Source organism: Anser brachyrhynchus (genome assembly GCF_964034855.1).
Source record: "Anser brachyrhynchus genome assembly, chromosome: 1".
Lineage (NCBI taxonomy): Eukaryota > Metazoa > Chordata > Aves > Anseriformes > Anatidae > Anser > Anser brachyrhynchus.
The window spans coordinates 187,345,180-187,358,609 of NC_137694.1; the positions used below are offsets into that span (position 1 = coordinate 187,345,180).

The 13,430-nt window shown below is 34.3% G+C and overlaps 1 protein-coding gene across 11 annotated transcripts in view; it reads right to left on the reverse strand.

Annotated features, from left to right (window-relative positions):
* Positions 1 to 13,430, reverse strand: part of NBEA (neurobeachin) — a 518,392-nt gene that overhangs the window by 414,171 nt on the left and 90,791 nt on the right. For all 11 annotated transcript variants that reach the window (XM_080568262.1, XM_080568264.1, XM_080568263.1 and 8 more), the window contains exons 3-5: positions 10,732 to 10,832; positions 10,396 to 10,491; positions 6,181 to 6,302 (exon numbers count right to left, since the gene is read on the reverse strand). In XM_080568262.1, the coding sequence (XP_080424388.1) occupies positions 6,181 to 6,302; positions 10,396 to 10,491; positions 10,732 to 10,832 (319 nt within the window). The remainder of the gene's footprint in view (positions 1 to 6,180; positions 6,303 to 10,395; positions 10,492 to 10,731; positions 10,833 to 13,430) is intronic.

Sequence of the window (13,430 nt, forward strand, 5' to 3'; positions counted from 1 at the left end):
CCTTGGTTGTGTAACTTCCTGGAGCTCAGCATATGAAGACAAGAAAGCACTGAAATAATGAAGTAATAGGTCATTTCTGAGCAGGACAGCTCTCTCCATCTTGGAATAGTATGATTTTCTAAACATGAAGGCTTGCCAATACCAATCAAGATTTCACTTTTTTTTTTTCCCTACATTAATTAGCATTCTAATATAACCATAGTTGAGAAACTGAGAACACAAATTTGTTCTCTGTTTACCTCAATATTATAATATACAGATTATGTTAATTTTCACATTTTCTTTCTTGCCTAAAGTAAAGTAGGCTAGGACTGTTCTCTAGGACAGTACACATAAATTGCCTTACCTATTACCTACATATGTAGAATTTGCCACATACAAAAAAGGAAATGCACAGACAAGAACAATACTGTCAACCCCCATGTTGTTTCATGAGCATTAAACTACTTCCCATAGCTGCTGGTATAAGATTTTACTACAGATAATTCATAAAAACAGTTATCAGCTTCATTTCATCTCTTCTCTCAAAGCAGCTACTGGATGCTGTTACACTTCAATAGCAGGTAAGCATTCTTCCATCCACTGGTGAAATGGTTTAATGAGTCCAGTTTCTTTAGCATAGGATTTTATAAGCAATTTAAGATAGGAGCATTTGAGATAATATATTCTCAGTCTCAGTATCCTAATTAATTCTTGCCTGAAGGAAAAAATGGCTTTTTTCTACTAATTCTGGAGTTCCACTATATGCTTTTGCAACTGTTTAACATTATCTCTATTATTATTAGCACCAGAGATGGAATGAAAAGTCTGGAAGGCTTTCTTTGGTACTTATTGTCCCTACATCTTTAAAAACAGAATTTAGAAAATTGTTTCAGAAACTTTAGTTTTTCTTCCATTACATGGTTGTGGAAGCACTTGGATTTTTTTAAGGACAAAACCCTAAAATTATGACAATCTAGCCTAAGTTTCACCCTCTAATTTCTTTACAGACCATAATACATATATTGAAATAGAGCATCTCAAAATAGAATAAAAAAATGAAAAAAAACTTAATATCTGTGCTGAGTCTGTCTAACTCCTGAATTTACTTGGATGTGATGTCGCCCTAACTCTGTTTTTAGCAGAAACAAATATAGAGACTTAGAGTGTTGAGACTTCCCAAATGGGTGCTTAAAGATAGCCCTAAATTTTCACAGTTTATATGCCACTTTTAAGAGAACAATTCCAATGATTTATTGAACCGTGATTAATATTATACTGTGTATTATTATAATTGTAATAGTTATAGTGACCATACGACTGTGTCTAAAAATCTGATTTTTTCCCCACTGTTTACCCACCAGATCTCATATTAAACAATCCATCATCATGAGATTTTTGCTTAAATTCTGAAAACAGAAGTCAAGATCATCCTTAATTTCATTCCCCCTCCCCCTATTTTTCTTGGAAAGTTTCATTATTAAACGTGTATTCCAGAGCACAGTTCACTCCAGAGTGTTCTTTGAATTCTACCCAATTTTAACATGGTCTCCTAAAAGAAGCAGCGATTTTCAACTATAAATGGCACTCCAGCAATGCTTTTGCCAAGATTTCAGGAAGCAACCACATCACCTTCACTCTTTTCTCTGTTTGTTCCTTGAAAATGTTACATTAGTTCTTTCAGTCAGAACAGTGAAAAGGCAGTTTATGGTCAGTTGGTTACCTACAATAACTCCGAAGATCGTTCTGTAATTACAACTTTCTAATACATAACAACTGATTCTGTAAGCACGGCACCCATTATTCACTGCTAGGTATATGACCTCCAATTGCTTGTATTAAAATTTGTGCTATTTAATTCTGTTCACCTTACCTTTTGAACCTGACTGCTTTTTAACAAAGTCTGTTCTTTATTTCTATTTAGCACCCATACAAATGTCAAAGAATTTCCTTTCAGTATTGTTACCATTCATTTTGTAATTGGTAAGTTACAATAACTGCTTTAATACACAAGCATTAAAACTCTCACTTAGCAGCTGCTCAACACCATCCTAAGAAACAAATATATATATATATATATATATATATAACAAATTGGCTCACAGTTCTTGAAGCAGCATCTAGTGTTCATCTAATTACAAAACAATAGTTTTCCCTCACATTTGGCAAATGTGAAAGGACTCCTTTACCTCCCTTCTCCATTTCTAAGCATAAGGTTTCACATTATAGTCAAGTTCATATAACAGCTCTCTCCCACCAGAAAGGTCTCTGGACAATTCTTTCTGCACTCACTTAGCACCTGGATCATACCTAAGGTGACTTGAAGTAGTCAGCATGGATTTACAAATTGGAAATCATCCTTGAGCAAACAGATAACTTTCTATGATGAGACGACTGGCTTGGTGGATGAAGCTGTGGATGTTGTTTATCCTGATTTTTTGTAAAGATTTTTCAACACCCTAACATAGTGAATATAGCAGATGAAAAATGATCTACATAAGTAGACCGAGGCAGTCTGAAAAGTGGCTGAAATGCTGGGCTAAAAGTGATAGTGGCTAGAGTCCAGCTGGAGGACAGTTACTATCAGAGTACCCCAGGGGTCAATACTGGGTCCAATCTTGTTCAGCTTCATTAACCTGAATGGTGGGGTAGAGTGCATCCTCACCAAGTGTAGAGATGATACAAAACTGTGAAGAGTGGTTGATACACCATGGAAGTGTACAGCCATTCAGAGGGACCTTGTCAGGCTGGAGTAATGGGCCAAATATCTCATAAAGATCAACAAAAGAACGTGCAAAGTACTACTCCTGGAGAGGAAACACCTCAAGCAGCAATAGATGCTGGGGACCAAGCAGAAATTAGCCTTGTAGAAAGGGGCCTGGTGGTCCAGGTGGACAGTAAGCCGATCACGAGCCCATATGGCTCCCTTGTGGTAAAAGGCAAATGGCATCCCAGGCCACATTAGGAAGAGCATGGCCAACAGGTAAAGGAAGGTGGTCCTTCTCTCTTCAACACTGCTGAGGCCACACCTGGAGTACTGTGTCCAGTTCTGTGATCCCCAGTACAAGAAAGACGTGGACATACCAGAGAGAGTCCAGCAAAGGACCACAAAGATGACTGAATAATCAAAGTCTCTAACTTGAGGAGAGGCTGAAAGAACTATTATGTCTTGGAGAAAGGACTATTAAGTCTTGGAGAAGAGAATTCAAAGGGGGCAGGAGGATCTTATCCACATGTATAAATACCTGAAGGGTGGGGACTAAAGACAACGGAACCAGAGACGACTTCTTAATGGTATCCAGTAACAGGATGTGAGGCAACAGGCACAAATTGAAATACAGGAAATTCCATTTAAATAAAAGTAAAAAAATTTCTACTTTGAGGTAAAACACTGGAATGGGTTGCCTGGAGAGGTTATGATGTCTCCTCTACTCAAAATCTGACTGGACAAGGTCCTGAGGAACCTACTGTAGCTGACCCTGTTTTCAGCACCTCTGTTTCAAAATCACAGTCTTTGAAGTTGTTCATGCAAGTACATTACTGTTTTTGTTGTTGTTGTTTTGGTTTGGCTTGTTTTTGTTTTGTTTTTTAAAAAGTCAAGATTCTTTAAAACACAGATGACTTTAAAGAAGAAACTATGAAGAGGTAATTTGTATGATACATTTTACACTTAGTTAAACAGAAGAAGATGTTACACGATCAAAAAGCATATTCAAAACCGAACAAATCATTGCTTTGGTTTCTTGTTGTTATTGCCTCTCCATTACTCAACCTCTCATGGCAAAATATACAATCTACCTAAAGAAGCTTAGGTGGTAATTCAATTTGAATACTTTTCCTTTTCTTCATTATTAATTATGACTCAATTTAAGCCACTATATAAAACAACAAGTATTTGCATCGTTCCCTAATTTCCTCCTGAGGCTGGCATATTCAGGTTCTCTTACTAGATATAGTCATATTACATTCAGTCTCAGTTTTGGTATATGATTTATGTAAGACTGATTCTTTTCAGTGTCTCATATGAAGCACTTGCAAAGCGTCAACTTGTTAGTCATAGAAGTTTCATGTCTTATGCTTGATAATTTCATTTTATGCTTGATAATCCCATAATAAGAGGTAACAAAAGAAAGTGAGACACTGAACTGCAATTAGTGTGTGCGTGCACACATGTGACACAGAGAGATAACAATTCATTCATTTAGCATAGATATGCCCAAAGGTTACTTAAAAAGTGTGCACATGTAGCAAAATGTGTATGTTTATTAAAGATGTTATCTTTTAAGTGCTACAACAAGAGAGTTCAAACTCCACATATTGTGGCTATACTTTCTCCTCAAGTTTCACAACTGCAGTAAGAAAATATAGACTATATTTTGATATGTTCTGGGTTATTTTACTGAAAACAAGAAAAAGTACACATCACACATAAAGAAAAATCAACTAAAAGAAAAAAAAAGTTTTCTTACCCTGCTAGACTTTTTATTCTAATAAATGTAATAAATAGAGATTATATTAAGTTACTTATCATAGTTGTCATACCACCAATGGACATTTTAAAGAAAACATGGAAATGTTATGGTTGTAGCTAATAAGAAGTATATTAATAAAAATACTATTTGGAGTGTAATTTTAAGGTGAAACCCAGAACACCCTTTTGAAGAAAGAAATTCAGATGTTCTTTGAGAACGCAAAGTGCAGCTTTGTGGGGTTCATTTACTGACAAAAAAAAAAAACACAACTAAAATCAAAGAAAAATGTTTATTAAAGAGGGATTTCTGAGTACACATGGCAATTAGAGTACACATGGCAATTATTCTAACATATGTCGCTTCTCAGTAGCAAAGTGAATACAGGCTATGGTTTTGGAGAAAAAGTCTATATCAACATATTTTAAAATGGAACCAGAACTAAGCTTCCTCTGACACAGAGAATATTAAGTATACATAAATATTCAAGAAATCTCAACATATGTAGGATTTAAAACTATTTCAGTGGAAAAAAAAACAAACCAGCATGCTCAAAAATATTAGAATTGAATAAGAATTGTAATAACATCATAATAAACCACTGAACTACCTCACAGAAAAACAAAATCAAATGTCTGATGTTATTCAAACCTAATGCTATTGCTGCTAGTGCATTATATTGGAATCAAAGGGGATCCTTGGATCATTTATCATTTACATTAAAGGTCTTTCTACATCACTAACCCTAACAAAAATAACATACATCATAGGCTATGCAGTTTCACATTGTGCTTTTTCTCCTCTGACATAGTAAAATAATCTCAAACCAATTACGTGACTTAAAACTGCCAATTCTAAAACATAAATTGTGACTGAGAAACAAAAGATCACCTTAAATTCCTGTATGCATGTTCAGTTCTATAACTACATTTGTGTTTGCCATTGGCAAGCTGAGAAAATAAAAAGAAAAACCCTTAATTCTCACAAAAATAGCTATAGCCAACAGCTTGAAAAAAAAATAATCTCCATAGTAAAATACCTGTAACACTTGGTAGAAAACAGGCACATGAAGAAGCATTATCCCGGATAGAAGCACAGAGAAAAGTTTTTTTTGGTTGGTTGGTTTTCTCCAGAATAACCCTGAATTATTTTTTATATGATACTCATTCTGAAGAAAATATAAATGATTTTGGTTTTCCTGCTGAATAAACTATAAGATTTTTATGTACTGATAGTACAAGAAAAAACTTTCTGAGACCACATACACTGGTCCTCTCTTCCACAGAAAACAAAAAAGTTCTGCTCTTTAGACTACCTGTAATGGCCATAAAGGGAGAAACATTATTTTTGATTACTTGTCTTCTTGTACTACTCTTATATTCCCAAATAAATTAAATTTGATAAATCCTGCTTGTGTCCAAGTGTTATCTATAACTTATATACACAATTTTAAGAATATGACAAAAGGTATGCATACTAAATACATAAAGAGTGAAGAAGTACTGAAGAAACTACCAGCATGTTCTGACAGAAGACAATGTTTTGCATCTGTGATTTTATAAATTGCAAAGAAAAAAGCACTGATGATAACATAAGTTTACATACAGTAGGCAACCAATACAATCTGCAGATATTTTGGAGGGAAAAAGCATGTAAGAAACTAAAATTTAAAAAATAAATGGTTATTAGAAAGCCAAAAGAAACTATAACTACAAGGTTATAAGCTACTTACCAGTAGAGATAGGGTTTATCCTTATCCACGTTGATATTGTTTAGTGGGTCCATACGAAACCAGGTGTTAAGAGTAAACCCATTTTGATAAGGCCACTTAGCAATAGGAGGCAATGCAATTGCCTAAAAAAAAAATAAAAAATAAAAATAATAAAGGAAACAGCAATTAAAAAAATATTTTTGAAAAGTACTGTCAAAGATAATCTTTCTGAATTTCTACTATAAATCTGCAGATTTTTTCTAACACTCAAATATCAAAGAAGATTTAAAAACTTTAAATAGTGTTTTTGAATAAATGCATTAGTTTCCATTTATTTTAAAATACTATAATTTTTAACTATTCAAATTTACTGATAGAGGACATGAAATTAAATTTGTGAATGGGCAATATTAAGAGGAAAAAAAGAGGAAAATTACTTATGCATAAATTAACATATAATTTTGGCATTTGGTAAGTATTAATTTCATCTATAAATCTAAACGTTAAGATCAAATTAATCTCAAAATGCAGTAAAACAGAGATTCACTATTAAAACTACAGTATAAAAAAAGGTTGTTCTCTGAAATCTTAGCACACTATGACTTTTCTTTTCCTAAAAACACTTAGTAAGGTAAGAAACAAAATCTTACCTCCATTCATAGTTAAATAAATTAATAATAAGGCATGACCAAGAAGAAGTTTTTTTTTTTTTTCTAAGCTTTATTTCTCTGGGCTGAAAGACTGACAAAGAGGTTTCCACAAACTCTTTTCTTTATACCTGAGCACTGCCCTGAATCATTTAACTTTGAAGGCAGACTTTCTTTAAGGAGGAAATTGGACAAGATGAACTTCTGAGGTCATTTAAAACATTTTTTCTATGATACCAGTAAAAGAAAAATATTTTTCACTGAGTATGATAACTATACACAAAGTAAAGTCATTTTCAATTTTTAAGTTACGACACTTGGTTAGACCAGATGACCTCCAGAGGTCCAACGTCAACCATTCTGTGATTCTGTTCAATACTTTCTAGTCCTTCAATCACAGTTAGAAATACTTGTATATAATAATATATATATAATACTTAATATACATATATAATACATATATAATATATATTATAATATATAATATTATAATATAATATATAATACAGGAGCGTTAGTATCTGTATCAGCACAGTATCTATGCTGATTCCATGCAGAATACTACTACCAGCAACAAATTCCTTTATTCTTTAAAATCAGAATGGGCACAAATCTATTGACGATAGAGACAAAAGATTCTAAGACTCACACTAAGATTCTACACCATATAGTAAAATACATCAAAAAAGTGCAAGACAATTGCTGAAGGAGTTTTAAGAACAGAGAAACGTGTAATTAAGAATGATAGGGAACTCAAAGTAATTTTTTAAAATTTGATACAGCAATATGCTCAGCTTATGCTAGCATTTGACTAGACAAAAGAAATAATATTGATTATGCTACTATCCTGCTACTGTTTGCTCAGTACAAAACATTTCAAGGAAATCCTCTGGGATACAACTCTTTTCTCTTGTGAGAGAGTTCCCTGCATGAGACAGGGGAAAAGGTGTTTGATGACAAACAGAAATAACACCTGGGAATGGTACCACTGTCATAGGGTGTCCTCCTAATGGAGTGGCTAATGTTGTGCTACTGGGATAGACTGGCAGAAATGTAACACAGTTCTGGGAAGATACCTTTAGTTGCAATAATAATACAGCTCTCGCCAGCAGTTCAGTATTGGTACAGCAGACTTTTAAGCCCTTTCATATTACCACTGAAGTCTTGGTTACATGTGGAGAATGCACCCAACTTTAAAGATATTCATCACACCAGATAAACATGATGCTATTTCTCTCTGTTGATACTGTTGTCACCAATGCGCATCACAACTGAAAATCTCAACTCAGTGCTTGTAAACTAAGTCCTTTTCTCTAATAAAATGTTTTGTTGCTGGGATCATTTTATAAATCATTTCCCCCAGTCCACTTCAGAGAATGACTCCTCTCTAGAATTTCATGGTATAATACAACAAGGACTGCTCAAGAAACGTAAATTTGAAACTTGTATTTCTTGATTTACAGGTGCACAGTCAATGATGAGTGGTATATGAAACGAGATCCAGACCAAGAAAAGAGGAATGCCTACTGTGCATTTCAATCAAGAAACTTTATGCCACTGTACAATTGTCAGTACTGAAAACTGAATTTTCAATATGATTTCCAATAACTGATGAAAATTGATGCACCTCCTTAGGTGGGGATGAAAATTTGAAATTCTTGCCCTGAAAAGTTTATGTATATATCTATATATATATAACAGAAAATTAAATTTAAGATAGACATTTAATCAGGATTTGCCACCGAAGCCCAGAAATGTCACAGCAGTGTATGTCATAATAGAAATTCATATTTTACAACAGCTATACTTTTGGAGCAGGAGAGGTTAACTGTGGTTTTAACATTGCAGTACCAAATGAAATTCTCTCTTTCAAAACTCAGCTATTAACTCTTTACACAATCCACCCTATGCAATTCTGTTTGAGCAGCTGAATATCAAACAAGATAACGGAAGTAATATAGCCAAAAAATACCCCAGGCGTAAAACAGTTATTTTCAGGCAGTTTATTTCCCTGATGAAATCTGCCACACCAACAGCTGTATTGACAGAGAAGAGGTGGTGGTTTAAGCTTGAAGAAAAATATCAGTGCTATTGCTAGATGTTGCAGCTGGGTCGGGGCAATCCCAGACAGGAGTACAGACTGGGCGGAGAACTCATTGAGAGCAGCCCTATGGAGAAGGACTTGGGGGTTCTGGTGGACAAAAAGCTTGACATGAGCCAGCAGTGCACGCTTGCACCCCAGGAGGCCAACTGCATCCTGGGCTGCATCAACAGAGGGGTGGGCAGCAGGTAAAGGGAGGGGATTGTGTCCCTCTGCTCTGCCTTTGTGAGGCCCCATCTGGAGTGCTGTGTCCAGATCTGGGGTCCCCAGCACAAGAAGAATGTGGATATGTTAAAGTGGGTCCAGAGGAGGGCTACGAAGTTGATCAGAGGCCTGGAGCACCTCTCCTATGAATAAAGGCTGAAGAGAGCTTGGGTTGTTCAGGCTGAAGAAGAGAAGGCTCTGGGGAGACCTCTTTGCAGCTTTTCAATACTTTAAGGAGTCATGAAAAAGATGAAGAACAACTTTTTGCTCAGTCAGATAATGACAGGACAAGGGCAAATGGTTTTAAACTAAAAGAGGGGAGATGTAGATGAGATGTTAGGAGGAAAATCTTCACTCAGAAGTTGATAAGGCACTGGGATGGGTTGCCCAGAGAAGCTGTGGATGCCCCATCCCTGGAGGTGTTCAAGTCCAGGTTGGATGAGACCCTTGGCAACCTCATCTAGTGGGTGGCATCCCAGACAGGGGGTTTGGAACTAGATGATCTTTAATGTCCCTTCCAACCCAAGCTGTTCTATGATTCTACGAAAAGTTTCCAAGTCCTACCATGAGCTTATACCATGACACACCAGAACGTACTCAAATTTGGATTTCTCTCTTTTTTTTTTAACATTTATATTTACTGCCTTAATAAACATATTATTAAATCTGTACACAATATTTGGATTTATGTGCAGGTTTTCTGAAACTGGATTTATGTGCAGGTTTTCATGCACTAAAGAGAGAAAATCCATTTGATTTTCCTTTTTAAGAGTTTTGTTGTAATAAGTTATATCAAAAAGTAAAGCCAGAAGTAGACTACATTTAAATCACTGCCTTGAGGGAAAAGAATCAGCTGGAGGAGTTCAGACAAGTAGAGAAAAAAAAAAAAAAAAGAATTTCTGACTAAATTGTCACTTTAAAATGTCACTGTGATGATATGCATAAGCATATCACTACATTTTCCTCAAGCCCCGGCTTTATGTAATATACTATCAATTACATTATTCAAATCAAATAGTATTAGTCTTTGGAATTTTCAGTTTTCACTGTAATGGTAATTTCTGCAGTTAAAAAACTTCTATTTGACATTCTTATCCTCTCAAGTTTAACTTCTCAACACTACAACTACTTTGCAAACCTATGGAAGGCAAGGTCTGTGATACTCAGGACTGTAATTCCCCTTGTGTTTCCCTTGCAAGAAATTCCAAATTCAAACTAAAAGAAATGCAAGCAAGGAGCAATCTATTTGTTCCTCAAATTGTACTATTTTGGTTGAAAACTTACTGCAGCACTACAGCCTGGGAAGTTGAAAAAGGTATCAGGCCCATGTCTCTGTGGCATCTGATTAAGGACTGATAATAGCTTAACCGCATGTCTTGGCTGTGAAAACAAGAAAATTGCAGAGAAGTCAATATTTTTGTACTCTCTAAGCTATAATGGAAACTGGACGGATTTCAAACACAGCAAATTAACTCTGTAGTAGTTAGCTAAAGTACTTCATAAACATATGTTCAATCAACATAAAAAAAATATTCAAGCTTATATGTCCCAGAAGACAATTTATGTTAACTTCAGGCTCTAATGGAATGACACTTAATGCTTTATCTGATCACAGCTTACCCAGATTCCATTTTCGCCTCGAAGCATGCTGAACAAAAGCTTCAACTCTTTGACAGTGATGCTGTAGCTGGCAAGAACCCCCAACATATCAACTAGAAGATCTTCAAAGGAAAATAAAGTTATTCTGAACTCTGAATTTCATTGTTTTGACAAAAAAAAAAAAAAAAGCTGCAAACATTAATACCTTTAAACATAAGTGTATTCACAAATTCTAAAAGTCAAACTTAGTGGCCTTAAATATTTTACAAAGGATTTCATACTCTCAATGTTTTAACAATTTTAAAAACAAATGCACATTTGCAGTTTTAGATGTTATATCACACTTTGAACGAAGTATCTATTAAATATATGAAAAAATAATTCTTTCTCTTTTATAATATTCATTATGAACTTATTGCTTGCTTCTTTCTCTTACATAATATGGGATAAGGATTTCTTCATTCCTCTGTAGATAGTATTTTTCAAGCATTTCAGAACTAAAAGGTGCTTGACATTATTCTTTAACTTAAGTACTTCATACTGAGAATTTGCATGGTTCCCACAGTTTTGCTAGTGATACTTCCAACTTTTACCAGAATAAGCCAGAAAATAAACAAAAAAAACACAACCAACCAACCAAAACAATCTTAGTGAGAAAAAAAGACCACAGTAAAAAGAATTCATCAAAACTTTTAAAGTTTATGTAATACAGATTTCATTAAAACATTGCGAAATCCATATATTTTTAAAGTAATAGCATTACATAGCTTGCCTATCAGAGAACATCAGGTTTAAAATTACTGCTAGTTGTTGGATTTTATCTTAAAACACAGAATTTCATTTTAAGAATCTGTTAGTTTAGGGGATGCTGGACCTTGCTTTACACTCTGCATTTTCTTCTGGAACGAACAGCACTACTAACAATTACTACTGCCTTTAGCAGAAGGAAAAAACAAGTTGCATATCTTAGCAGATGTTGCACAAGAAATTTAATTCAGAGATCAAACTGTGGAGTACAGATTTTTCAAAACAAAACAGCCGTGACTGAACAGAATCAGCATTAACAATGTTTTTGAATTTCTTCAGCACTCAACAATCACAAAATTCTCCCCAAAAGCTTTTCAGAAGACATGATTGAGCTTGTATGTTCTTTGCAGGTCTACATGTTCTCTTTGTTCACCAGTGAAAGGGTGACTCTTAGAGGTGCTGACAGAAAGTAGTGTTAAAAATATTAATCCTTTAGATGTTTTGTTTTTAAGAAATTTTCTCTGCAAATCTATAATTCTCTGCAAAAATACATATTTGTGTAAAACCATCAATATCTATTAACTGGTTCCACTATGAAAGCAACCTCTGGTCCTACAAAACAGGCATGGGTAAAGACCAAAATAACATTTAATTTGCAGGAGACATACTAAGCTGTTCAGTGTGTGAAACTGCATGTCAGGAAAAGCAAAAGAAAAACATCATGACTTGCAGTCATTTTCACCAAAAGATCTAACTACGTCCATAATGTTGAAGTAAAACCATATATTTTCCTTTCTCTAAATAGTTTACTTGAGAGTTTAATTAATATTCCTTTTAAAATTAGTGGCAGATTGTATTTGTAACAGAATTTCTTACAGGAAAGCAAAATAAAGTGAAGAATACAAAAACTCTTATATTATGTGATGGTGAATTCTATGATCCAGCTCATCCTCTAGTACCTGCAAACATTTGTCCCTTTCACTGTCCAGTCTCTAGCATGCAATGTGAAGCTGGCAGTGATTACACATATTGCACATGATCAGAAACCAAGAACAATAACACACTGAAAACTCAAAAAGGGAAATCAGCATGAGTGAATATCAACCTTCCGCTGAGAATTTCCCAATTTTTATTTTGTAGCCTTAGGTTGTGTTTTAAATCAAGCTACTTCATGTAAACATGAAATACATGTCTATAAGCAATGAATAAAAAGTTGGTAGAGAAAAATAAATATAAATTCCCTATCATTGTATTGCTGGATTAAACAAAGACCACAAAGATTGAACTCCAGTGAGGTAACAAACGAAGATAAAGAAAAGAACATCTGTGAAAGTCAATATAATTATGCAACTTAAAAATATTGCTTTTAACACATTTAAAAAAACATTGTCTCTTTTTTCAATATAACAACAAGAAGAAAAAAGTACTATTATTACATAACTTTATTCATATGTATTAGAATCTAATGTAAGAGTCAGTCTACCTCTGGTTTATAATCATAATTGTCCACTCATCTATAAAGGAGCAAAGACTGCAAACATACTATAATTGTTTGTTGTTGTTGTTGTTTTTAATGTTTTCTTCATTTTCTGTAATATTAAATATGATCACATATATAACTGGTATCTATGATCTCATTTCAGAAATGAGAAAGGCCAGAAGGAGAAAGCAGGCACAGTTTCTCATTTTTAAAGCATTTCAAATATGCACTGAATGGAACAGATTTCTGTTAATGGCACTTTCTGAATACTTTCATGCTAAGCAGTTTATACATGCTCTATAAATTCACCAGAAGGCTTGAAGAAATGCTTAATTCAGTCATTTCATATGAAAATACAATGGTAAAAGAGCCTGCCTGTCTCTCAAGTAAACTAAGCATATATCAAAGTGAATGGTATGTCATTAACTTTAGAAGACATATTAAACAGCTTTGGAAACACAACTTCAGAAAAACTACCTCATGCCTCCTTAAA